A 24189-nucleotide genomic window follows, 5' to 3' on the forward strand; every position below is an offset into this window, starting at 1 on the left:
TATTGAAAGGATAACATTCACTTTTATATAATATATTAATAATACATTATTTTCTAGTAATCACTAGAAATAATTTAGAATAAATAAATCGAATTATATATGAATATTTAATTATTTATAATCATTTATGAAGGGGTTTGTTCAAAATGTAGGGAATTATTATGAGAAAAAAAAACTGTTTCCCTAAAGTATTTTTTAATTCTGATGCATTATACTTTTATAAATTTGTTAATAACAGTTGTTCGACCAACACAAAGGGATTTAATTAAATGAACCTTTTCATATAATAATGAGTTGCAAAAGAGCGATATAAACCAAAACTACTTGGCTAACGTATTTGATTAATTCAAATATATTTGTATAGAAATATAAAAATCATTAATTCTTTAAGTACTATTCAAAAGTAAGTAAACTAAAGGTTTAACACAAATGTATTGGTTTATAAGCAAACCTATTGATTACTTGGCAACGCTAGTACTGGGGTTATCACTTATCATTGTTATCACTACTGATAAGCCATTTCCAATATTTTCAAAACACGTCTGTCCAAGTTTTGTTATTTTTTCGGGTAAGCTTCTTATCAAATTTAGCCAAATGCCAAGTTTCAACGTAATAGCAAATAAGTTTTAACAATTAAAATATGTTGTGTGTGTAATTGGTAAATAATATATATAACTGAATAAAATGTGATTTTTAATAATAGTGTCATAGTCAACGGTATAGGATAGTATGACGATGTACTTAGTCAGTTAAAATTGTACTGTATTTTTTTTAGTGGTTTTAATATTCCTACTCGGTTGTTCCGGTTCTTTAAAATGCGTTTTATCATGTTTTCGTTCAATAGTATAAAATTAATTTTACTATTATTAGTAACATTTTGCCTGTCACAAGAATTTAAAGGATTCGATGATACTATATTGTATAAGATTAGATGGCCTGGCAAGGAATTAGACGGTTTAGCTACGGTAATGTTACACAATTCAACATTTTTTTTTTGTGAGCTGAATTAACATTTTAAGGCTGAATTAACATTTTTAAACGTCAAGTAGCAAGTAGTTTTATAGGCCATTGCTAAGCAAAAGTGCCACATTTTTTTTTTTTTTTTTAGTTAAGGCACTTTTGCTTAGGAGGGCAGTATACTTATCTACTATTACTAGTACTTTTTATTGTTCTCATCTAAAAGCATTTAGTATTTTAATGTTATGCCAAACATCTTACAAAATTTTACTATATTAGTTTATTGTAATTTGGGGGAAAAAATTAAATGATTTTATCTTAGCAGGGACAAGAAGAAAATACATTAAAGGTGAAAACTGCTCTCGGTGAATCTTATCAATGCATTCTACCTCAACAAGACGAAGAAAGCAAAGAATCCAAGTCTCCTTATAGTGGACCAAGTCCACTTGAATTATTGGCTCCATTATTCTCCAAGCAAGCTTGTTCATATAGGGTTAGAATAATATTATTATATTTTAAGATGCACTAAGAGTGGTTTAAAATTATTTTAATTATTGTTATTTTATTATAGGTGGATACTTACTGGATATATGAAGTATGTCACGGGCGACATGTACGACAGTATCACAGTGATCGAGAAGAAAAATCGAAAAAGGAACAAGAATACTTTTTAGGCAAATGGACAATTTTTGATGGTCTTAAGTTAGGTAATATTTTGCTGACAATATTTTTTTTAACCTTCGAGTACTCGTGTGGCGGCAATATAGTTAAATGCGGCACTGCGTGCAGGAGGCTATTCTCCAGACAGCGTGGCGAGTACAGGCAACTAGTTATTTGTTACACACACACACACGTGCCATTACATCACTGCAAAACGATAATTATCCTAAGTTATCCTACAGTATTAAGAGAAAGTCAAAGGTTTGGCGAATAGTTAGGTTTAGTAAATAACTGCTACTGTGTGGTAGTGTGACACGCATGCGCAGTTGTAATATCCAGAACACTTTTAAATGTCTATAACTTTTAATTCAATTAAGCGCAATGATTTTTGTTCCAAATTAAAAAAGTACTATCAATTAAAGAAAAAAAAGGTGCCCGGTAAAATAGATTTTTACAAAAAAGATAAGTTGTTGCTGCGTGTGATGTTATATTTATTTATTTGTTATCTAATTTTAATTGCAGAAGAAGACTTAAAGCGATTAGCAAACCTTAACTATCCAGGTCCTACACAAACGAGGAAGGTCGAAGGAGTCAATTTACCGTTTTTCCAAATTAACATGACCGATGGCACAGTTTGTGATCTGAGTGGACGACCAAGACACACAAACGTTTTATACGTGTGTTATCCTCAAAGTAAACATAACTTGTTTTCAGTAAAAGAAACCTCAACATGTCAATATGAAGTGATCGTCTTGACATCCTTGCTGTGTTCACATCCTTGGTATAAGTTAGTAGCGTATTCTAAGTTTATGTTTAAAACATTAAATATTATTCGTATTATTGTTAAGTATTTAATTATTTATAAAATTTAATTAATAGACCGCCAAATAGTGATGAATTAAATATTGATTGTTTGCCAATTGAAGACTCGCCACGCAAACCACACAATTTAAAAGTAATTGAGGCTGATGCACACAGAACGAGAAAACGTTTACGACTGCGAACTGTAAGTTGATTAAATATTTTTATTTCAAGTATAATTATTTTAAAAGTAGATTTTTGATTTAAAATCACACACAAACACATGCACACAATGTTTGTATTTTGTATATTTATTCAACTATTATTATTTTTTAAGGATCCTCTCAAAAAAATGGATAATGTTATAGTAGCTGTTACAATAGATAAGGTGTATTATTTTAGTTTTAGTTAATGGTTATGGAATTATAATCCAATAATATAGCTTTGGCATTTGAATCTCTTTAGTTTAAAGTAATTTGCTTATTTATTTTTTTGCGTCCTTGGTGGCTATAATTTTAAGCAGCACATTATAATTCTTTCTGTAATATAATACATTTTGGTGTCTTATTAATTTTTTTTTTCTTTTATTATTATATTAGAACGGGGAACAAATAAGAGTTAAGCTACAGCAAGTTTCACCTGAGAATAGCGCAAAAGAGAGAGTGACGATGAAAGAATCAGTTACTTCGGATAGAAAGGCAACTAATGAAATCAATGAATTTTTGAATGGAGAACTATGTCTAGATGGGGTGTGTTGCAATACAACAAATAACACATTAATTCTGATTGGTAATGTTGTATGTATGTATACATATTTATATTTTTTTTTTTTTTTTTTACAGGGTTCTGGATGGTGGAAATATGAAATTTGTCACAAGAAGTATGTGCAACAAGTGCACAAAGAAAAAGGAAAACCGGACATTATAATTAACTTAGGAGAATTTGATTTAGAAGAACACATCGAGTGGTTGGAGCGCAATCCAGAAAAAAAAGTAATAAGTGGAAATGTCAAAAATTACGTCTCGCATTACTATTCAAGGGGAAGTGTTTGTGAGTCAACTGGTGAACGACGAGAGACCGAGGTAAAAAAATTATTGTTCTCTAAACCACATGTTTAAAATGGATTTTTTTTTAATGATGACTGGAAAATATTTTAAATTTGTATGTGTTGTACTACTATATTTTATAGTATAATATAATTAATAGTCTAAATAATTAATCGTTTTTTAACTCTATGTCATTTGCACTTGCTTTAAAGAGTCAAAACTTGAAAGCCTAAAAGATGACAAAAATGTTATAATTTAACTAATATTTAGTTTTAATTAAATTTTTCAAGTTATAGCTTTCTTAAAAAAAAACTTTTTTAATGTAATGATCATAAAGTAATTTTTCTGAAATAGCATATTTTATATTTATAAAAAAAAAGCTGTACTATATTATAATGGCACGTTTTTATCATTGTTTTTTTCAGGTACGATTTAAATGTGTTAATAAACGTAAATTGGAAAATCAAGTAGCAATGTATTTAATGGAACCAAAAACTTGTAAATACATTCTAACCGTGGAATCATTAGCAATATGTGATTTCCTAGTACATGCAGACGAAAATGGTATGCTACGACCCTTGGATAAGAATGAAATTGAGGATAACATTACTACTTTAAATAAAAAAGAAAACAATGATGGCATAAAGCTTGTTGTTCATAAAAAAAAAGATGAAGTTGAAAGTCCGACCACTGAAAATAATGAGTCTAAAGACGCAAATCAAAAACAAAATTTGAATAAAAAACCAAAAACCGAACTTTAAAAATTTGTATAATATAAATTATGTAAATAGTTTTTGTAGGCTGTTGCTTTTGATTGTTTGTTGGTTTACATTTATTTATTGTATTCAGTTTCCGAAAAAAATGAAACTTATAAAATCTAATTTTTTTGTGAAAATAAACAATTTACTGAATATTAAAAATATGTTGTTTTTTCCGAATCCTTTTATTATTTTTATTGATTGAATGTTGGTATAATAGCATTACTACTTTTGCATTTAGTGTTATTTCTTTACGAGCAAAATTAATTAATAATTATAATAATGGGAAAAACACTTAACCCAATAAAAAGCTTAAAGGAATTTGTCAAAGTTGGTGCTACTGGATGTGCTCATTGATAAGTGATAACATTGAAACTCGAGTATAATATGATAAGGGTCAAATGCATCTCAAGACTCAAATCACAATTTTTTTTATCGTTTACTAAGAACTATTAAGATTCTGTATCCATATAAAATATTTTTTCAAGTCTAGAGAATAGGTTTTAAAATTAAAAATGAAGCCCATTGTCGATTACGAAGTTGCCGGAACTTGCGACCCTACACCACTTAAATTATTGACGTCAGATCCTGAATATGAAAAATACCACACCACTTGGTTAGAAAACAAATGGTATCCTTTTATGGGTTTTATTTCGGGCGCAGGATGTTTTATATACGGCAACGCTATGGCCAGAAGACCGTTTTATGCAGGTCTGTAAAGTAGTCGGTCAACATGGTAATCCAAACAGTTGTAATACAAATTTTCTTTTTTAGGAATTCATAAGACGTTAGGCGTTGGTATTTTGGCTGCTTACGGTGCCTACCTTTTCAAACAGTACAAAACGGACTATTTGGCTGACAAGGAAGCAATGTACAGACATTACATTCAATTACACCCTGAACAGTTTCCAACACCCGGTATGTTATTACTAATAGTTACTTTGTAACATTCTATCTAACTTAATACGCATGTACGTCACTATAATAACTACACATTTTGAATCAGTAAGTTCTACGGATTTTTTACTTTAAATTCTATATCGGGATATAAATTAGGATACCGGTTCATGTGAATCTAATCCATATTTTGTATAATGAAATTTAAGCTTACCTTGGTTCATTAATTAATTTCAACTTAAAACATAACTAGCAGTTTTATGGTTTTATTTGTGACATTCTAATAAGCTATAATTATAAACATTTCTGTTTTAGAACGCAAGAAGGTTGGCGAGATGTTCAAGGAATGGGTTCCAGTACGTTAAAATAGTCATACTCATTGTTTAATTTCTAAAAATTGAACTGGCCTTAAAAGCAGATGTTGTTAAAATTTAACAAGTATATTATACATAAAAAAAAAGTAAATACGAGACTTGTAGAGTGATTTTGTTTAGTTTTCAGCTGTATAAATTTGAATAAAAAATACTAAAATATATTTCTATAGAAACATGACTTTGTTATCAAATTTTGTTTGTGTTTTTTTTTTCCCGTTTAATATTTAGTAATTATGGGTATCGACTACTACGCAGTATTAAATTTAAAAAGACATTGTACCCAAGAGGAAGTGTGTAAGGCGTATGTTTCTTCGACAACATTTATGTTTTCGTGCTAAATGATTAATTTAACTATTAGATTTGGTAAACATATTGGTAAATATTCCGTGGCGAATAAACAAAATGATCCTGGATTAAGACTATTATGTGAAGCGTATGAAGTACTCTCCAACTCTTTACGACGCACTCTCTTTGATCAATACGGAGAAGAAGGTCTAAAATTTGGAGTACACTCTGATAGTTTGAACATTGATCCATGGAAATTTCATGGGAATGTTATGACTACATATATGTATAAATATTACATACTTTACATATACTCCTCGTTAGTTGTCAAAAGATAAAAATTACACTTTTTTCTTTCCAGTGAATATTGTGCTTCTTATAAAAATTTAGCTACTTGTTGGCAAATCAAACCCAAAGAATATCCAACGGAAAAGTATAATGCTTCAAAATATAATGTCGACGTAGTAAAGCTCCCTCTAAAGTTGACCTTAAACGAAGTAGGTTGTGTTTAATGTACACAGAGTACCTATAGTATTAGGCCGTTTTACAAATGCGAGTTTTTATAAGCGGTGTATGAAAATATACATTACTCAAATTCAACATTTATGTTCATCATAATTTATACACTCGGTTTGTTAGTTCTAAACTCGTATGCCGCATATGTAATATCGCTTACCATACACAATCAATGTGAAACGGGCTTTACAATTTACCTCTATAGATTTACAATGGTTCAGTAAAGATGGTCGTAGTAAAAAGACATCACATCATAGTCGAAAATAAAGACGTAGACGAAACAAAAACGATAAAAGTAAAAGTACCGAGAGGCATTGTTACAGGTGGATCGATTGTCACCGAAGTGATGCATACTGAAACAGAATTACACAATGTTAAAAGTAAGATTTATATAGTTGTGAATAATTTAAAAATGGATACGTTTTGGGGTTCATTCCAACGTTTTGAGTGTTTAGTGGTTAATTTTTTATGTATATTATGCAGGTGTTCCTTGATACTGTTTTTCCATAAAGCGTATAAAATAGATAGGTTTTTTTTATTACACTTTATTACTTCTTACCATTGTCTGTGAGCTTATCAATTAAAAAATAATACAATTATATAATATGTTATATTTATTAGCAACATACATATTCAAAACAGAAGAAATACCACACAAGTATTTTAAAAGAGAAAATTTAAATTTGATTTTATGTAAAGAGTTGACGCTAAAAGAAGCAATTTGTGGTATCAAAATCAATGTCAAAACGTTAGATCACAAAGTATTAAGAGTGAATATAACACAAGTCATCACGTAAGAAAACTAGATAAAATTGAATTGCAATTTCTAAGCTAATTATGAAAAATTACAGACCAGATTATACAAAAATTATCCACGGAGAAGGCATGCCAGATGCAAACGATTTCAGCAAATATGGTGATATAATAATTAAGTTTCAGATTAATTATCCAATATATGGACCTACAATGGATAAAGAAGTCTGTGAAATATTAAAACCATTAAAAAAAAGCAGTAACACTATGATTTTAGAAGATAAAAAAAATGTATGTGCTAAGATAACAAAGTTTAATAGCTAAGTTATTACATAAACTTACAATAAAATATTACAGATATAATTACAGACGTTAGTTTTTTTTTTAACAACTTGTTGGATCACCATTATCATCAAATTTTACTCTTTTATTCTGCAATCCTGCCTCTTGCGATCTTCGTTTTTTGTTATCAGAATCCCAAAGAGCATGTCCAACAAATCTACTAGTGGCTTCTTTATCTAATTTTGGCATATTCTTTTTGTTCAAGGCTACTTTGGCCGTCTGCATAACAGCCTTGATTCGATCTAGTTCACTTTTGACGTTGTGATTAGTTGGATCAGTGCCCTCACATCGCAAGTACATCCAATATAAACCATTTAGAGCAAAAGTGATCGACAGATCATGTTTGATTTTTTCCTCTACAGTAAGGGAAGAATAATCCACACTTAATCGTGATTCAAGAACATTCTGAATTTCAACAATTGAATGGTCCAAATTTTTAATAGATTGTACCAAGTTTTCATCTTTTAATAAATCTTCATCTAAATCTAAGGTTAGGTTAGCCATAATGTAATAAGTCCTGAAAATAAAAAATTTAATTAACTAATATCAATACCTACTAATTGTCAACGATTAACAGTTTATTACCATATAAACTATTTTTTAAATCATTATACCATCTTAAAATATAAAGCACTGGTATTAACTACTTGGTAGTTAAAAAATTCCAAATAGTTTAGTGAATATTTGAAAACTGCTTAGTTTTAAAATGTTTTTGTTGGTTCATATAACTATAGGAATTTAAATATTATCAAAAGAATATGTATATAATATATTAATGTGCCTTTAAAAACACGTTTTTTAAAAGTATTGAAAATTGAACCAGTTAAATTTTTTTCCTTTAAAAAATATTTTTTTTAACACCTAGGTATTGAAAGATTTAAATCAACAATAAAGGTTTTTCCTTTGATAGAGACAAAAAACTTACATAATTTACTGTTTCCAATGATTTTGCAACATGCACTAATATTATTGTTAAAATAATAACTATGTTATTTGTCATAAGTTCTAATAAGTTTAAATATATTATACACTATCGTATACTGTTTGTATTTTATATTTACCACAGATGTGCAAAATACATAAATAAGATTATACAAATATATGTACATATCGCGGTCTAATGTTTTTAGATTTTCTAACGTTTGCGGTAGCTAGTATACAATTTAAATAGCAGAATATCGTCTTCGGTATAATTTTACCGTAGCATCGACGAGCGATGGGTAAAATAGTTGTACATGTTAATTTAAGTCACTAGAATACTAACGTCTTTCCTTGGAGCACCTAAATTACACGAACCAAACGTAGTTAAAATCTTCAGCAACTCGTATTCATTGTAATAACTATTTAATTCAATAATATGCATTCACGTCGGTCGACCAAGTGTATAAATATTGTATATTTTGTGTCGAACACGGATCGCGGGTTGTCACATGTCGATTATCGATAGGATGGCATATCAAAATTGACAAATTGTTATCACACGCCCATCATTAACAATTTGATAACGAATGCAGTGCTATCACCGTATGCATATTTTTGATTATTTGTACTGAACACTGTTGGACAGTCTGCGTGGAATTAGTCATCGTAGATAAGAACAAATTAATTAAATGTTAATAATAATAATAAAAAAAAAAATTAAAATAATTACTGAAATAGAACGCTGGTGTGCATTAATGGCCTCGTCCTGTAGGCATATTCACCCCGTGCAACGTGAATCCCGTTTCGGTATCCATTACGAATGTTTCTAAACACAAAAGTCCGGTAAGTAAGTCTGGTCGTTTGGACAGTGCGACTTGGCGTGCTTGTTTATGTTTGTGTAACCGATGCGTTTCGACAAACAGAAACACGAATTGTGATTGTTTTTTTTACAAGCCATTCAAATGACATTATTTTATGGTGTTTCTTTTGACCGCAGGGTCTCATGTGTGTAATCCTCGTATTGTCGCCTTTGAAAAGATTTTGAGCAAAAGACAAAATGACCGCCGATCACTTTTGCCTGAAATGGAACAACTACCCATTGAACATGGTCACCGAACTGGACAGTCTCCGCACCAGTGAAGACCTAGTAGACGTTACTTTGTCGTGTGACGGACAACTGTTCAAGGCGCATAAAGTTGTCCTGTCTATGTGCAGCTCGTATTTTCGAAATGTATTCAAGGTAAGCAAAATTATATTTATCGTTATAGGTACAGTATAACTTTTATGATGTAAATATTTGTTTAATTATTTTAACGTAATAGCATTGTATAATTGGATTACAATTATTGATAAAGCATAATATTCACAAGACATTCTAGGTTACAACAATTTATACGTCTTATAATATTTAAAAATTAAATCCGTAAGGAACATTTTTGTATATATAATATCTAAATTTATATTCAGATAACCTGAGCAAAAATGTTAGTTAATTAATTCCTTTAAAAATCTAGAACTATTTAAATTGTACAGTAAAAAACTTTAGTTGTAAATGTATAATCAGAATTTAAATATATATATATATATATATAATGTTGTTTTGTGTTTATTATGCTTTATTATAATCTTCCTAATCATTAATTGATTAAATGGTAAATGTAATCATAGGATAATCCATGCAAGCATCCAGTTGTAATATTAAAAGACGTAAACCAAGATGATGTCAAAGCGTTGCTCAATTTTGTATACCAAGGCACGGTTTATATATCAGAAAAGAAGTTGGCATCTTTTTTACGCACTGCTGAACTATTGCAAATTAGAGGCCTTGCTGGAGCAGCTTCAACTATCAATACTGATTTAGTATATATTTTCAACTTTTATCATTACATTTTTTAATTAATATCTAATAACTACATTATTTTTTAGGAGTCAACTAGAACTAGTTTAGAAAAAAATTCTGTACCTCCTCTTCAACAAATATCCACTAATAATAATAAGATTGAAAAACAAGATACATGTTCACCGACTGCAACTATTAAAACCGAGTCACCAAAGTCACCTAACGGTAAAGTATCTGCCAAGCGAAAAAAAGGCCTTCCAGTAAAGTTACAAAAAAATTCTGAAGATGGCACAGAGTTTATGGTAAACATTTTTAATATTTTGAATACTTTTGTACGTGTCTGTTAAGTGTGATCGTTTATAGGACGAGACTACAACTTGTAGTGAAACTGATATTCTAAGTCGACTTAAAGTTGACGAGATAGATGATAGCGGTAATGGAGACGGTGATGGGTATATAGATGACGATGGATCAAAAGACGGTTTCAGCGACGATCGATATGGTCAAGGGGCAGAAATAGGAGACGAGTATGAAGATGTTGAACTGGATAAAGAAGAAGACACCTCTCAATCTAACACAGCATTCGAGAAGTCTTTAATCGCTTCTCGAATGTTAAACGATCCCAAAGGTATAGGTTTGAAGGAATTTATTTTTATCCAGTTTTTTAAAATATTTTTTTAACTTGTTTAAGATATCCGCATGAGTAATTCAAGTGGAATAGACTTCGCCATTGCTCCAGCTCCTTCAACTGTTTCTGAACAATCATTATCATCTGCAGGTAATTTTTTTTTTTTTTAAGAGTGTTTAGCTTTATATAATATAGCGTACTTAATTGTCATAGTATTTGGAGAATATAAGTTTCCGATTTTGGAAATTAAATATCTTTGACGGCTTATGAGCCACGCAGGCGCTGCACATGTTTTTGCAGGATCCCACCTGGCCCAGTGTGGGGATTGCCCCCATTGTGGACAGACGTACAACAACCAGTCGTCGCTGAAGTATCATGTGCGTTTAATGCATTCGGACTTAACGCGCCGGCTGTGTTGTTATCTATGCCCCAGTTCATTTGTGTATCGCGAGGCGTACAAAACGCACATGCGACAAGAGCATAATGTCAGATTGTAACGGGTGGCGACCGGGTGAAATAAATTTTCTGTAAGTGGACTTTAAAAGGGTTGTTGGTCGGTCGGAGCATGGTGTATTGTTTGTTACGGGGGAAGTCTCGAGCACTAAAATAATTCAACCAAATTATGTACAAAATTTCAATAATTAACAATCCTAAAACGATAACCTGATTAATCATTTTCATGTAATATAATACTATTGATTTTTAATACTGTGGTAGCATATAATATTTTATTAACTTCGGCTTGATGTTAATTCTCTAACCAATATTATTAGAACTGTGATACGTGCAAGGACTATCCACTAAGAACTATTCAAATCCAAATTTTCAACCTTTTTTTTTTCTTTCTTTATATAACTATATCACTGTATAGTATATATATACAAATAGTGTGTATAGTATGTATAAAAAATATACTATTGTGTATATTTAAACAAAAGAAACGAGTCTCAAATATATGGTCTTAGTTTAAAGCATAGAATTTTTTCCACTAGGCAAAATAGTTATTGCTGCAGTACAATTTTTAGCATGGTATTATTGAACAGAAAGTGAAAGGTTTAAGAACAATATTGAAAAGGTTTTGTTGAATTACATTAGTAATTTCAATAAACGGCAATGCTTGTGTTGGTTTAAGTACATATATAATAGGAGGTAATATAATGGCTACTTTTTTAATAAACCGGGGAATAAATACAACTTTTTTTCAAATTGAAAAAACCATAATAAATTATCATTTTGTTTAGAAAATGTGTTGGTATGCCGCAAATTTTTCTGTTTATTTTGTGTACCCACTGTAAGTGAAAATAAATGCCATTGACCTTTTTGTGGGTATATAATATTACATAATTGTTTGCTTTAAATTAAGTTATTGTTTTGTCATACCTGTTTTGTGTGATAAAACACGTTAAAAAAAAACAGTCTGATTCTAATTGCATATTATTTGATTTTTTTCAAATGTTATTATGTTTTATAATATTTATTTGAATTTTTTATCGAAAGTTTACTAGTATTATAAATTGTTATGATATGCATGACTAATTTAAAAATTACGCGCATGGAATATAAACATTATTTATATATTTTTCAATATAATTAAAAATCAGTATATTTATCAACTAATTATTTCAATAATGAAGGTCATAATAAATATGATAAAATAAACAACTTATAATTAATGATCAAAATCCATGCATTTACGTATATTACAATAATGCTGTTTTCGCTGAATGTATAAATAAAAATTATTTAGTAGTTAAATTATATCGCATAAAACACTTTGCCTTTTTTGTTTGCTCATTGATTCTAGGTTGGTTATAATCGTGAAACTATACTCAAATTTGTTGAAAACTCAATATTTATTCAAGTCACTTGTTCATATATTTGCTCAATGCAAATTTGTGGATTTCATATACATTAAACCAGTATGGCACGATTAAATAGTATGTAAAAAATTGTTTTCAAGTAGATAACACTTGATACGATTGTATTAGTAATTGGGAAACTTGAGAAGGTGAATCCGTTTGCGCAACTTTGAATACAACAATTAAATAATTTAAATTTTAATTAACAACTATTTGAATCTTTAATAAAATTAAGTATTCAATTTTGAATTTTTTAATCCAAATTACAATCTTACCTTTATGTCTGGTTGGCTGAATGAAAGATCCCCAAACACTTTGTCTAACGTTAAGGAATGTACAAACAATCTGGCATTTTGCTATTGCTTACCGATTTGAATTTGAATTCAAACCTCATATACTTTTAGGTGTTAAATGTTACTCAGTAAATAATTATAAAAGAAACTTTAAGAGACAAATATGTAAAGAAAAAAGAGAGGGGTAAATTGATTTTCTGCGCAAAAATATAAGCCACAATGGAAGATATAAAACAATAAATAAATCTAAGTTTAAATTTAATTAGAAAACGTTGTCATTTGATAGGTGATAATTTGTTAAGTAGTTGTACGTTAATGTCAAATTATCATGAAATTTATCCAAATTTTATCGACACAGAACAGAATTAACAGCTTAAATTAAAAAATTATTTTTAACAGCTTATCGTTATTAATAAAGAATTTAATAATAAATTTAAGTTAACTTGGTACTGATCTAGTAATTAAATAATTCTTTATAGGAAGTTGAAGCTTATCGCTCCCAAGTTTTCTATAGTTATGCCTTTGTAAATGATTCAGATGATTAGGTATAATTTGGGCCTGTTGTATTGGATGCACTATAGAATCAAATATTAGTATAGTAAACAAATATTATACACTCAACAAATACTAAAAAAGTATGATTTTTTCAACTGTGTATTTCTATTTAGATACACATTATTTGTGCTGCAGCCAATGCTTTGTTAATAGGTGGCTTAATTTTCTAAACATTTTTTTTTTTAAATGAATATCCAAAATGACTTGTAAACAAATTGAAATGCAGCTTAAAGTTGGGATTATGATTCTTTTATTGTACTCTACTATCATGTTTATGAATGATGAGTGATGTCAGTGGCTGCTAGGTCTATTCTCGAGTGTAGTGTTTGCTATACTTGTTTATGAAAACCGTGTAGTGTGGTACAATTTAGGAAACATGATCGATTTTGGATTATTGATGTTTAAACGTCCTGTCCGTTTGTTCAACTATTTTTGACAATTGTGTAAATATTTATTTTAAAAGTTAAATTTTTTTCTTTATGGAATTAAAAAAATTAACATTTAATTTTTACTAAAATTAAATAAAATACCTGATAAATAATTAAATATTAAACGTTTTCGTATAGACTATGGTTTAATATTGGGATTTTAAAATTTTTTTTAGTACAGCTGTTAAAGCTATACTTAGAATATAAACTGTTAAAAACCCCATTGTTTTTAGCAAAAAAAAAAAAACGCAATTTTGATGGAATTTATTATGTGATAGATTTTTTTAAAATCAAAACTTTTTTACACGTTATTCCTTTAACATCTTCACAATCGTCTAAATAATATATTTGAGCAAGTTTTAAAATGAAAATTTCGTTTTTCGAGAATTTAAAGTTTACACTTTTTCGAAATAATTTATATTCACACCTCATAACAGAACGCGCAATGAACAGTTAAAATTTCAGTTAGGTTTTACATTTAAACGTACTTAAGAAAAATACTTCAAAACTGGGGAAATCCAATGGCCAAAAAACTGATATTTTTAAAAATATTTGAACAACCGGCCTTTGACGATTTGATTGACCAGCTTGTATTAATTAAAAACGATTGCTTGCTTTGAAAGTATTTAATTATCCGTTTAGTAATTTAAGTACAAATCGGATATTTTTGTATTTAATATATTCACAAAAAACGAGTCTCTTGCTTCATGTAATTTTGATTTTTGATAACTGAATCTATTATGTAATCGGAGGAGCTGGGCCTAAGATTTTCAACTATTTTGTTGTTAAGAAGAATCGCATTTAAATCTGTCACGATTTCTCCCTTCAACCCTATGTTGAGATAGTCACTAAGAAACAGAGTGGGCGAAAATAAGGCCAGCAAATTTTTTATATTTACCAAAAAATATATATGGGATTTATGCACACCCAAAACAACTTAACCGGGCCGTGTCTAGTTAAAAATAAACCGGGATTTTTGACAATTTTGATACCTAGAGAGGGTTAGGGTAAAAACAATAGTATGCCACACTCGCAACAATATGAGTACTGACTTTCGAGTCTAAGTACGGTGAAAACAAAAATGCATTGTACAGAAGAAATACATGACTTGTCCATATAGTTGAAGGGGGGGGGGGGTCAGTGGATAAAGGTGTTAACCGACATTTTTGAAATTGTTCAGGAACGCTACTTTTGTAACTAAATACAAAAAAAGCTATGGAACTTTTTTGTTCCATTCAACATTTTATGAAATAACTTGTAAGAGGAAAAATATCGGTCTAGGGATGATATGTCATACTATAACTTGAACATGTTAACATAATATGTACCCTACCACCTTCGTGCACTACGACTAATGGTAAATAATTATGCTAAACCCTTTCCCGACTGATATGTAATGTATATTATTATAACACTTTTATTCGTGCAATGAAATGGGAAAAAATGTCAAAATGTCAGTGTTAACACCTTTACCCCTTCACTGTTATTATAATAATATTGTATACGTGTGTGTACCTGTGTACGGCGAGGGCCTCGAAGATATTTTGGCAGATCTATAAGTAATAAAAAAAAAAGTATAGAAATCTGTGGGTTCCTCGGGAATAATGCGATTCAACTTGTTTGTACAATATAAACTCGACGACTGATTGGCGTTGAATGAAAAATATTATGCATTACCAGTGAATTCCGTGGATGACTTTTAAAATCCCACACATTTTTCACGTGTCTTTTATAGTAGATAAGCGCATTTTTTACTTGCAGTTGCTGCTGTTATTATTGCCTCGTATCTGTCTTGTCGCGCTTGCCGGTGAATCGTTATTAATTAATTGTTATTGATAAGTCGGGTACATCAGTCAGGAGTGTATAATACCACGGTCTTGTGTAAATATAATATTGTTACATTGTAAAAAATATAATAATTAAACAACAGTATTTACTATCCACATATCCACTTATTTTCAGGATTGTGCACATCATTGTTACCCACTCTAATAATTGTTTGCCGCGTCTTCCTATCATTCTGATTGATGATTTTTTTATGATTTTTTAAAAAAAATGTTTGAATACTAATCGATTTTGGGGTTTTATCGTTAGTATTCAAAGAACGTTTTCAATCCTAACCAATCGAACGGTACACATAGGAAGAACAAGGTTTTGATTGTGTTTTCCTTTCTAAATTCTATTTCGTTTGGATAATCTAGATTTGATTTCAACTGAGTTGGCAACAAGATTACGTTTCATTGATGCTCGTCGTAGTTCTACATAACGATACATTTTGATGGTTTTTAATTTTGCCCAATTTTTTCCTTGTTGTTTGAAAATATGTTGTACATATAGCATTGAATATTACGGGCAAATGTTGTTGTTGAATGAGTTGTAAAACCATTTGAGTTGTTGTTTTTGTCCTCTGTCCACGATATTTTTCATTTGCAATGAATTTTATAGCGTAAAGTTTGAAACAACAACGGAACTGCCTAAGTTGCAATGTCGCACGGTCCATTATTTAACATACACATAATATTTTTTTGTGCGCATTGATGATGATTTATATAGATTAATAATATTAATTTATTTTTATTGCATGTACTTTTACAGACCGCCTCGGCCGACGACCTTGTCCTTTGTGTCAAAAAGTGATCTCTAACAAATCCAACCTATTGAAACACATGCGTATCAGGCACAGCGATGAATACAATCCAGCCGGCTGCAGTGTTTGCGGCAAAGTGTTTAAAAACAAATATAGCTTACGTGCTCATATCAACATCTACCACAAAGATCATTCAAACAACACCACCGGTATGGGAGGCGGAGGTAACCAAAACACAGCCGCCGCTTATCAGGTGTACAGTAACAATTCGGCGGTCACTAATCAACTCCAACAGCAACAGCAGCAGCTGCAGCAGCAGCAGCAACAGCAACAACAGCAACAACAAAATCAACTGCATCAGCAACAACAGCAAGTGGCTAACAACACCAATTCTTATTTGACCGGCTCGTCGTCGGTGTCTTGTTTTAATCAATCGCCGACTTCAGCCAACACGGCCGGTGGGGGCTACATCATACAGCAGCAACCGTCGACTTCTCCGTTCCTCAATAAAATATCATTGGATCTCCCGTCACCGTATCAGTTGACTAATCAGGCTACGGCCGGCCCCCCCCTATCGCCACTCTAACATCCACTTTTTCCACCCGCCCCAACAGTCGGCGAACTGTACGATGTCGACTTATTCATCTAAAGACTTGCATTTAAAGTCTAAAATTTTCTTTTAAATTCCTAATTACATTTTTATTTTTATTTTTATGGGGAGAAATGGGTTGGCTAGACGTTTATTTATTTTCTCTTTATTTTTAAAATAACAATTGTCACTCAATTTTTGACAGTCTTCTTTATTACTTTACATAATAATAATATGTATCGGACTTTGCGATCGGTTGAAACATCTAAATCGAAAAAAACAATACCATACTTATTCAAATAATTTTAAATTAAATGTACTATGCTTTATTTTAGTTTAGATTTTATCAATGTGCCAATAACATAAATGCAAATAAAATTTAAAAAAATCAAATAGCGTGTGTTTGATAATGACACGTAATTGCTTTATTTAGGCAGCAGCCATGTGTTAAGGCCAAATGAGTCAAAGACTGAAATATATTTCGTATAAACATAAATCATATTATTTTAATTTTTATTATTATTATTATTATAAAGATGACTGTTGTAGTATTTCATATAGATTGTAAGCGTCAAAGATAAATTATATTCGACAATTGTATAATTGTTATTTTCCAACAGTCGAGTCAAAGAGATAATACCTATGTGCAAAGTTATTGTTTCGCCAACGATACCTACCCATTGTATAGACTTAATCATAGACGTATCATGTAATAAAATCATTAGTATTTTTACCAAAGAATATTTTATTAAATAACAATAATTGTCGGTTAACAATGGAACGGTTGCGACTGAAAAACAATAAACGTTTTTATTTTTTTCATTTATTTAAAGGGCATATACACAGTTTATTGACGTTTTATGTTTGTTTCTAAATTGGTATTGAAAGAAAAAACAATGTAAGTCGTACATCATCTTTTAATTTACTATAGTTTTAAACGATTCATTTTTCGTTGCCCGATAAAACTATTGTTACGGGTCTTTTTTGTATTATTAATTAGGGTTTTATTTTATATAGATTTTTATCATTCATTAATGGTATATTATTTTAATTTTTATTTGTAATTTTTTTTTTTTTGTATCTTATAGGCAAACCTAGTATTTTCTTTTTTCGGGTTCCAAAGTGTGTATGACTGATGTAGTTTATAGTTTATATTTTTAATAAACATAATATTATGTTATACATATATATATTATATGTAGATATATTATTTTTTCAAACAGAATGAGTCAACTGAGGTTTTATTTGATATGTCATATGTATATTTAACATGTTTATGTATGATCATTAAAATTTGTAATGAAAAATCAAATATATATTTTATGTAAGATAATAAGTAATTTATTATTATTTCGACTGCTAATAATTTATTCGTGATTTTTCAAAATTATTTTTAACGAGAAAAAATTCAAAATACATGTAAAATGTATTATTTCAATAATAATATTGATAATTATTGATATTACATTCATGTCAATGTGTATCTACCATTGTAATTTTTCCCTGTTGATTGCCGAGTCTCTCAGCCTGAAATAATTTATAATCCTGAGTAAAATATATTCTATTTTCCTATATTCTCTAGGAAATTAAGGAAACTATTTATTAATAACAATATATTAATCGGAAAAAAAAAAAACAAACATTGGTAACTATTTAGTAAAAAAATACACACAGAGAACGTATTCAACAATTAATAGTGTACCTCTAATGTAATAGTTTCTAATATTAAATTACACAAACTCTTGCAGTAAAACACTAATAACCTGAACTTGAAAAATAGAATGCAGCATCACTCGGTTGATTACCAGGAGGTTCTAGTTCACTTGAATCGCAATCTATTTGGCTAGAACTTGGCTGAAAATTGGGTGAATTACTTGGTGCATCGTTATTGGCTGCCACTAGTACATTGTTTCCTTGTTGTAGGGTATTGGTATTGGAAGTTGGCCTATTCGGAAGACTACCAGGTGCGAAATTCGAAAAGGAATTGGGTCCTGGTTCGCCATAACCACTGTCGTCATTGGAGGTTTGACTATTTCCTACATTGTCCGGTGCAAAATTGGAAAAGGAATTGGGCCCAGGTTCGCCATAACCACCGTCGTTATTGAAAGGTCCATAGGTGGGTTTTCCTGGTGCTAGCGAATTGGCATTAGAACTCTGACTATTCGGTACATTGCCAGGAGCAAAATTCGAAAAGGAATTAGGCCCAGGTTCGCCATAACCCACATCGTTATTGGCTGGTCCGTGTACATTTTTTCCTTGTTCCAGAGTATTGGTATTAGAGCCCTGACTATTTGGTACATTACCAGGTGCAAAATTCGAAAAAGAATTGGGTCCAGGCTTGCCATTGTTGTTTGATGGTCCGTACACTTTTTTCCCTTGTCCTAGTGAACTGGTACTAGGATTCTGCCCGTTTAGTAAATTGCCAGGAGCAAAATTCGAAAAGGAATTGGGCCCAGGTTCGCCATAACCACCACCGTCGTTATTAGATGGTCCATATGCGTTTTTTCTTTGTTCCTGTGAATTGGCATTAGAGCTCTGGCTATTCGGAATATTGCCAGGTGCAAAATTCGAAAAGGAATTGGGTCCAGGTTCGCCATAACCATCATTGTTACTGGAGGATTGTCCGTATACTCTTTTTCCTTGTTCTATTGAATTAGTGTCAGAGCTCTGACTATTTGGTACATTACCAGGTGCAAAATTCGAAAAAGAATTGGGTCCAGGCTTGCCATTGTTGTTTGATGGTCCGTACACTTTTTTCCCTTGTCCTAGTGAACTGGTACTAGGATTCTGCCCGTTTAGTAAATTGCCAGGAGCAAAATTCGAAAAGGAATTGGGCCCAGGTTCGCCATAACCACCACCGTCGTTATTAGATGGTCCATATGCGTTTTTTCTTTGTTCCTGTGAATTGGCATTAGAGCTCTGGCTATTCGGAATATTGCCAGGTGCAAAATTCGAAAAGGAATTGGGTCCAGGTTCGCCATACTCTGAATTTGAGCCAGGCTTTCCATAACCGCCATTATTGTTCGATAGTCTGCTTACACTTTTTCCTTGTCCTGGTGAATTATTATTAGATATCTGAATACTTAGCACACTGGCCGGTACAAAACTCGTGAAAGAATTCGGGCTAGCCTCACTACCGCTACCAATATTGTTGTTCAATGGCTCGTATGAGTTGCTGGGTTGTCCTGGCATATTTGAATTTTTATATCGGTCCTTCGGTACAAGAGTAGAGTATTTTTTTGTATTTCTTAAGCTGTTATCGGCAGCTCTGTCCGACGGTTGAGCACTTGTCAAAATCATATTGAACCACTGGTTAGGTAAACGGCCTGAGACCTTACCTATGACGGGTGTGCTATGTTCCTGGCTATATCTCACATTCGTCGGCGAGCTTGGGATGTTTCGATAATTAGATCCAATATTTTTAGAGAATTGTTGCGGTATCGATTGGTCTTTGTTATTCGAATCAAAGGATGCAGTTAGCCGTTGTTGGTTGTACGCTTTTAATGTGTTTGTCGAAGCGCCGGGATTGTTATCTGAAGTTTGACCCCATCTGTTATTTCCATAGTTTTGCCCGTTACCCGGAATCGCTGATTGTGACGATTTTGACTGACCATAACTGTCTGTGAGTGACGAGGAACCACCACCACCACTTGATTTTCCATAGTTTTGACTGTCTTCGGGGAATACAATTGATCCACCAGCTTCTCTATATTTTTGATCACGGCCGTTGTTGCTGGCCACGGGACTCTGGTTAAAACCAACAGAGTTTCCTTGATTTCCTCCTGTAAAATTCACTCAATTAAATTGCTTAAATTAACAAGTGTTTTTCTTTATATGCGCGTAACATGTAATAATACCTACCATTAACTCCGGTTGAATATTCGCTTGAACCTAATAGGAAATTAGCACTTTTAAAGTTTTTAACGTTTGATTGTGACGGGTTAGCAACACTTTCAACGGTACCTCTGTCGAACGAGTTGCGTTGTGTATTTCCTTCTGTACTGCTGTTATTGGTTTTAGTGAAATTTCTATGATTTTTGTCGATTGAATTATAAGCAGGTCCAACGTCTACAGGTGGACCACTAAAGGATTGTTGCTTGCCAAAATTATTTTCTTCGGGTCTTTGGTTTTGTGCATAACCATTGTTGAGACCGGCCAGAGGAGAAAATCTACTTTGAGGCGAACCATTCGATAATGAATTATAGTTGTTTCCCGAAAAGTCTGACGGACCGTTATTGTAATTTGTATTTATTTTTTCCCCAAAATTGCTTTCTACCGAAGCGCCAGAACTACTATATTCTCCACTGTTGCCTGCTGAATTTTTCCTATTCGGATTTAAACCATTCGATTCGCTGTTGGCCGAGTTTGACGATGCATAATCATAGGATCTTTCTACCGAGGCGGTCGGTTCGAATTTGCCTTGGCCCAATAATCCTGAGCCACAGTTATTGCCAAGACCACTAGGCGCATTAAAACCGTTTCTTGGACTTTGAGGCTCGCCGAATACTTGTTTTGGAGGCAAGTACATACGAGATAAATCTGAAAGTATACAATAACATATTGGTTATGTCTTACACAAATTCAAAGTATTTAATCTAAAAATAGTAAAAAAAATTACTATCCCAATTTACTTTGGTAAATTATTCCTTAAAAATTCTTTGCGTTTATTTCTCAATTTAATGTTTAACTTAATAACACTATAAGCTTAAATTTTATCAACTTTGAATTAAAAAGTAAGCACAAACAATTTTTCACATTAAAATATGATTAAAATTTTAATTTTTAATTTAAAATTGTATTTTTAAATATGATTTTAATTTTGAATTCTCTATTGTCTCTTTGAATAAACTAAGAACTCTTGCCAACTCACTGGCAATGTACGACGACAAACACTATAGTTGGCAACCCTGTACTATTATTTTTGTTTATTACAGGAATCAGGATGCTATAATTATGATTTGTGTATAGTATTTGTTTTGAAGTTATAAGTTTAAAAAAAACTGGTATTAAAAATAATTATCTTTAAATCTTTTATGGTTTTAAAACGAAAAGTACGTTTATAGTTTATACTAGAAATGTTCTACTAAGAATAAATATAATTAGTTAACTAATATCACTCACCTATGACTTGTGTCGACTGTCTTTCTTTTCTTTGAACTCCATTTTGAATAAATCCTGTAGTATTATTTGTTTTTAAATCGAAATCACATTTAAAAAGTCCAACCTTGTAAACAAGTAATATCTGTAAAATATATTAGAAAATTAAACAAATATCATATTTTATTTATTACATATTATATGATCTACACATATGGTAAGTTTATTAGTAATTAGTATAATAATGATTAATACCAACATCCCTTTTACTAGTTATTACACACAATATTATTGTAAAACAAAAAAAATAAAAACAAGAAAATTGAAATCAGACTTTAAGATGATTTTGTACGCATCTTGAATAGTCTTTATTGTTTGATATTTTCCATCTAAAAATCCCCTCCCTCCTAAATTAAATTTTAACAAAGCTAATTTAACATCTTACTATTTTTTTTTTAAGGCCAGACAGTGGAAAATTATAGGTTTAAACCGTATAATATGCACATAGTATTATGGCAAAATCGCGAGGCGTGAACCAACAATTACCTACAGCCACCTATATAAATTCAGGTACTTCCAAGTCGTTAAATTTAATATTACAGAAGTCACATTTATTTATTTTTTACCTGCTATTAAAATTTTGTTTCAGCGTTATTAAAGATAGACATGGCTTGAGTGTTTAATAATAATATGAAATACTCGAATGTTTAAACGTGGAATTTGTAACACTCCAAAACGATGATTTTGTATTGCCACAGTGGTTAGTTTACATTAACAAATACTGTTAGCTTTAGGCTCTAAAGTTCTGAACGATTAAACAAAAAAATATGAAAAATATTCAAGTATTATGTTGTTACCTTTTTTTCAGAAAATTAAAAGTTATACTTTTTAGTTTACAATTTTATGTTAAAAACGTTCAACTATTATTTTTTGCTAAATTAATATAAAAAATAATAATTTAGGACAGGTATAACCTAAATGGTACCAACGCTGTTGAACAATAGTGTTAGTAAACGGTGTGTTCTTACATATTTACATGAGATAATTATTATTCGCACCCGCATCCGCTATAGACTATAGTCAATGGCCACGTGAGTGTGCCCAAAATTTAAATGTTTATTTTTCATTTAAACAAACGTTTCTAATCCAAAACAAACCACCTCCATCACTCGGGCTGTAGTAAATTCCTCATGCGATATTCCATCTTAATCTAAATGTCAGATCTCAAGATCTAAAGCTTCACCTAAAATTGACGTTTGTCAAGTACACTTGCATAGGCTTAATAAATGTGTCGTGAAAGCTTTATAATTATTATGGATTTTAAAAGTGAGCAATAATCGACAACATTTGTTTAAGGTAGATATTTTAATTGTGCAAACTTTTCATTGATAAAAATGACTATGTGATTAAAAATCTGACCGGTAGGCTCACGTTATTATTATATAGTAAATAATTATTAATTAGATATATTGTATTTTATTGAATTAATATGAGAGTTTGTTAATATATAAGTTTACGAATGTCACTATAGATCAGAACTGTCGTCTCCTCCACAAGTTTAGGCTTTTGGAGACAATCATTATCGTATTGTATTTCATATAAATTATTTTTTTGTAAATGTTTCTTTCTCTATAAATGCAATAACTAATATTATTGTTATTAATCATTCTGAAAAGTACCCACAAATTGTCCAAACTACTTTAGATGAATCTGATTCATTGTTGACTAGTATGTTGTGTACAATATATTTTCCAGTTTCCCCAGTGAGTTTCCCAATGTACGCCGCGTTGGCCAACATATCTTAGGCCCAACACTTCTGGTCAGGCTGAACTAACCCGGGAAAAATCTTAAGATTTTGGGCGATCGTAACGACCTATTAAAAATCAACATATGTAGGTACTCACGGTTGTCAAGACGGTGATGCGGTTAAGCAAATCCATTGCGTCCAGACGCTGTGCGAACACTCACCGGTCGCCAAACGTTACTCACACTTGCGCGTCGCG

At 31.0% G+C, this 24189-nt stretch overlaps 6 protein-coding genes and 1 long non-coding RNA gene across 15 annotated transcripts; 4 read left to right on the forward strand and 3 right to left on the reverse strand.

The window, feature by feature from the left end:
- The first annotated feature begins 576 nt into the window (after nucleotides 1–576).
- LOC126840288 (endoplasmic reticulum lectin 1) lies at nucleotides 577–4316 on the forward strand. Of its 3 annotated transcripts, none has more exons than XM_050575928.1 (9): nucleotides 577–965; nucleotides 1280–1450; nucleotides 1529–1664; nucleotides 2140–2404; nucleotides 2497–2623; nucleotides 2756–2806; nucleotides 3018–3167; nucleotides 3261–3500; nucleotides 3890–4314. In XM_050575928.1, exons 1-9 carry the CDS (start codon nucleotides 816–818, stop codon nucleotides 4223–4225), a joined length of 1626 nt encoding a protein of 541 aa, XP_050431885.1. In that variant the 5' UTR covers nucleotides 577–815; the 3' UTR covers nucleotides 4226–4314. The 3 variants fall into 3 exon arrangements, with proteins under 3 accessions (XP_050431885.1, XP_050431887.1, XP_050431886.1); XM_050575929.1 differs by having other exon boundaries at nucleotides 578–965; nucleotides 1283–1450; nucleotides 3890–4312; XM_050575930.1 differs by lacking the exon at nucleotides 2756–2806 and having other exon boundaries at nucleotides 3890–4316.
- Nucleotides 4317–4615: 299 nt separating this feature from the next.
- Nucleotides 4616–5684, forward strand: LOC126840575 (NADH dehydrogenase [ubiquinone] 1 subunit C2). The gene is made up of 3 exons (XM_050576423.1): nucleotides 4616–4933; nucleotides 4997–5140; nucleotides 5435–5684. The coding sequence occupies exons 1-3, from the start codon at nucleotides 4738–4740 to the stop codon at nucleotides 5482–5484; spliced, it is 390 nt and encodes a 129-aa protein (XP_050432380.1). The 5' UTR covers nucleotides 4616–4737; the 3' UTR covers nucleotides 5485–5684.
- An 836-nt stretch (nucleotides 5685–6520) lies between these two features.
- Nucleotides 6521–7410, forward strand: LOC126840782 (dnaJ homolog subfamily B member 1-like). Its single transcript, XM_050576722.1, has 4 exons — nucleotides 6521–6674; nucleotides 6916–7087; nucleotides 7146–7338; nucleotides 7405–7410. Exons 1-4 carry the CDS (start codon nucleotides 6521–6523, stop codon nucleotides 7408–7410), a joined length of 525 nt encoding a protein of 174 aa, XP_050432679.1.
- A 21-nt stretch (nucleotides 7411–7431) lies between these two features.
- On the reverse strand, nucleotides 7432–7893 carry LOC126840783 (nuclear nucleic acid-binding protein C1D). The gene has a single exon (XM_050576723.1). The coding sequence runs from the start codon at nucleotides 7891–7893 to the stop codon at nucleotides 7432–7434; it is 462 nt and encodes a 153-aa protein (XP_050432680.1).
- A 762-nt stretch (nucleotides 7894–8655) lies between these two features.
- LOC126840185 (uncharacterized) lies at nucleotides 8656–15597 on the reverse strand. 2 transcript variants are annotated; one of them, XR_007686056.1, is made up of 4 exons: nucleotides 15429–15597; nucleotides 12913–13505; nucleotides 9041–9136; nucleotides 8656–8957 (listed from the first exon to the last, which is right to left on the reverse strand). It is a non-coding gene; the product is annotated as an uncharacterized LOC126840185 (long non-coding RNA). The 2 variants fall into 2 exon arrangements; XR_007686055.1 differs by lacking the exon at nucleotides 12913–13505.
- On the forward strand, nucleotides 8989–18335 carry LOC126840184 (transcription factor GAGA-like). The gene is made up of 7 exons (XM_050575767.1): nucleotides 8989–9153; nucleotides 9308–9550; nucleotides 9979–10170; nucleotides 10237–10452; nucleotides 10514–10778; nucleotides 10842–10928; nucleotides 16509–18335. The coding sequence occupies exons 2-7, from the start codon at nucleotides 9368–9370 to the stop codon at nucleotides 17084–17086; spliced, it is 1521 nt and encodes a 506-aa protein (XP_050431724.1). The 5' UTR covers nucleotides 8989–9153; nucleotides 9308–9367; the 3' UTR covers nucleotides 17087–18335.
- A 381-nt stretch (nucleotides 18336–18716) lies between these two features.
- Nucleotides 18717–24189, reverse strand: LOC126840350 (probable cyclin-dependent serine/threonine-protein kinase DDB_G0292550). Of its 6 annotated transcripts, none has more exons than XM_050576020.1 (5): nucleotides 24091–24189; nucleotides 22211–22331; nucleotides 21053–21628; nucleotides 20951–20980; nucleotides 18717–20871 (listed from the first exon to the last, which is right to left on the reverse strand). In XM_050576020.1, exons 1-5 carry the CDS (start codon nucleotides 24124–24126, stop codon nucleotides 18845–18847), a joined length of 2790 nt encoding a protein of 929 aa, XP_050431977.1. In that variant the 5' UTR covers nucleotides 24127–24189; the 3' UTR covers nucleotides 18717–18844. The 6 variants fall into 6 exon arrangements, with proteins under 6 accessions (XP_050431977.1, XP_050431979.1, XP_050431981.1 ...); XM_050576022.1 differs by having other exon boundaries at nucleotides 18717–19677; nucleotides 19810–20871; nucleotides 20951–21628; XM_050576024.1 differs by having other exon boundaries at nucleotides 18717–19296; nucleotides 19678–20871; nucleotides 20951–21628.

Source organism: Adelges cooleyi, unplaced genomic scaffold, assembly GCF_023614345.1.
Source record: "Adelges cooleyi isolate 19-005CV unplaced genomic scaffold, UGA_ACOO_1.1 ACOO_flye_CR_arks_rails_tigmint_CR_PRNA_376, whole genome shotgun sequence".
NCBI lineage: Eukaryota > Metazoa > Arthropoda > Insecta > Hemiptera > Adelgidae > Adelges > Adelges cooleyi.

Coding starts and splice junctions, on each gene's coding strand:
- LOC126840288 (XM_050575928.1), top strand. CDS start 816: ATGCGTTTTATCATGTTTTCGTTCAATAGTATAAAATTAATTTTACTA. Junction 2,405..2,496: donor TGTTCACATCCTTGGTATAA/GTTAGTAGCGTA, acceptor TTTAATTAATAG/ACCGCCAAATAGTGATGAAT. Junction 3,501..3,889: donor GTGAACGACGAGAGACCGAG/GTAAAAAAATTA, acceptor TGTTTTTTTCAG/GTACGATTTAAATGTGTTAA.
- LOC126840575 (XM_050576423.1), top strand. CDS start 4,738: ATGAAGCCCATTGTCGATTACGAAGTTGCCGGAACTTGCGACCCTACA. Junction 4,934..4,996: donor CAGAAGACCGTTTTATGCAG/GTCTGTAAAGTA, acceptor TTTCTTTTTTAG/GAATTCATAAGACGTTAGGC. Junction 5,141..5,434: donor TGAACAGTTTCCAACACCCG/GTATGTTATTAC, acceptor TTTCTGTTTTAG/AACGCAAGAAGGTTGGCGAG.
- LOC126840782 (XM_050576722.1), top strand. CDS start 6,521: ATGGTCGTAGTAAAAAGACATCACATCATAGTCGAAAATAAAGACGTA. Junction 6,675..6,915: donor AGAATTACACAATGTTAAAA/GTAAGATTTATA, acceptor TATATTTATTAG/CAACATACATATTCAAAACA. Junction 7,088..7,145: donor AATATAACACAAGTCATCAC/GTAAGAAAACTA, acceptor GAAAAATTACAG/ACCAGATTATACAAAAATTA.
- LOC126840783 (XM_050576723.1), bottom strand. CDS start 7,893: ATGGCTAACCTAACCTTAGATTTAGATGAAGATTTATTAAAAGATGAA.
- LOC126840184 (XM_050575767.1), top strand. CDS start 9,368: ATGACCGCCGATCACTTTTGCCTGAAATGGAACAACTACCCATTGAAC. Junction 10,453..10,513: donor AAGATGGCACAGAGTTTATG/GTAAACATTTTT, acceptor GATCGTTTATAG/GACGAGACTACAACTTGTAG. Junction 10,929..16,508: donor ACAATCATTATCATCTGCAG/GTAATTTTTTTT, acceptor GTACTTTTACAG/ACCGCCTCGGCCGACGACCT.
- LOC126840350 (XM_050576019.1), bottom strand. CDS start 24,126: ATGGATTTGCTTAACCGCATCACCGTCTTGACAACC. Junction 22,332..24,090: donor GCATCACCGTCTTGACAACC/GTGAGTACCTAC, acceptor TATATTTTACAG/ATATTACTTGTTTACAAGGT. Junction 21,629..22,210: donor ACAGTCGACACAAGTCATAG/GTGAGTGATATT, acceptor GTATACTTTCAG/ATTTATCTCGTATGTACTTG.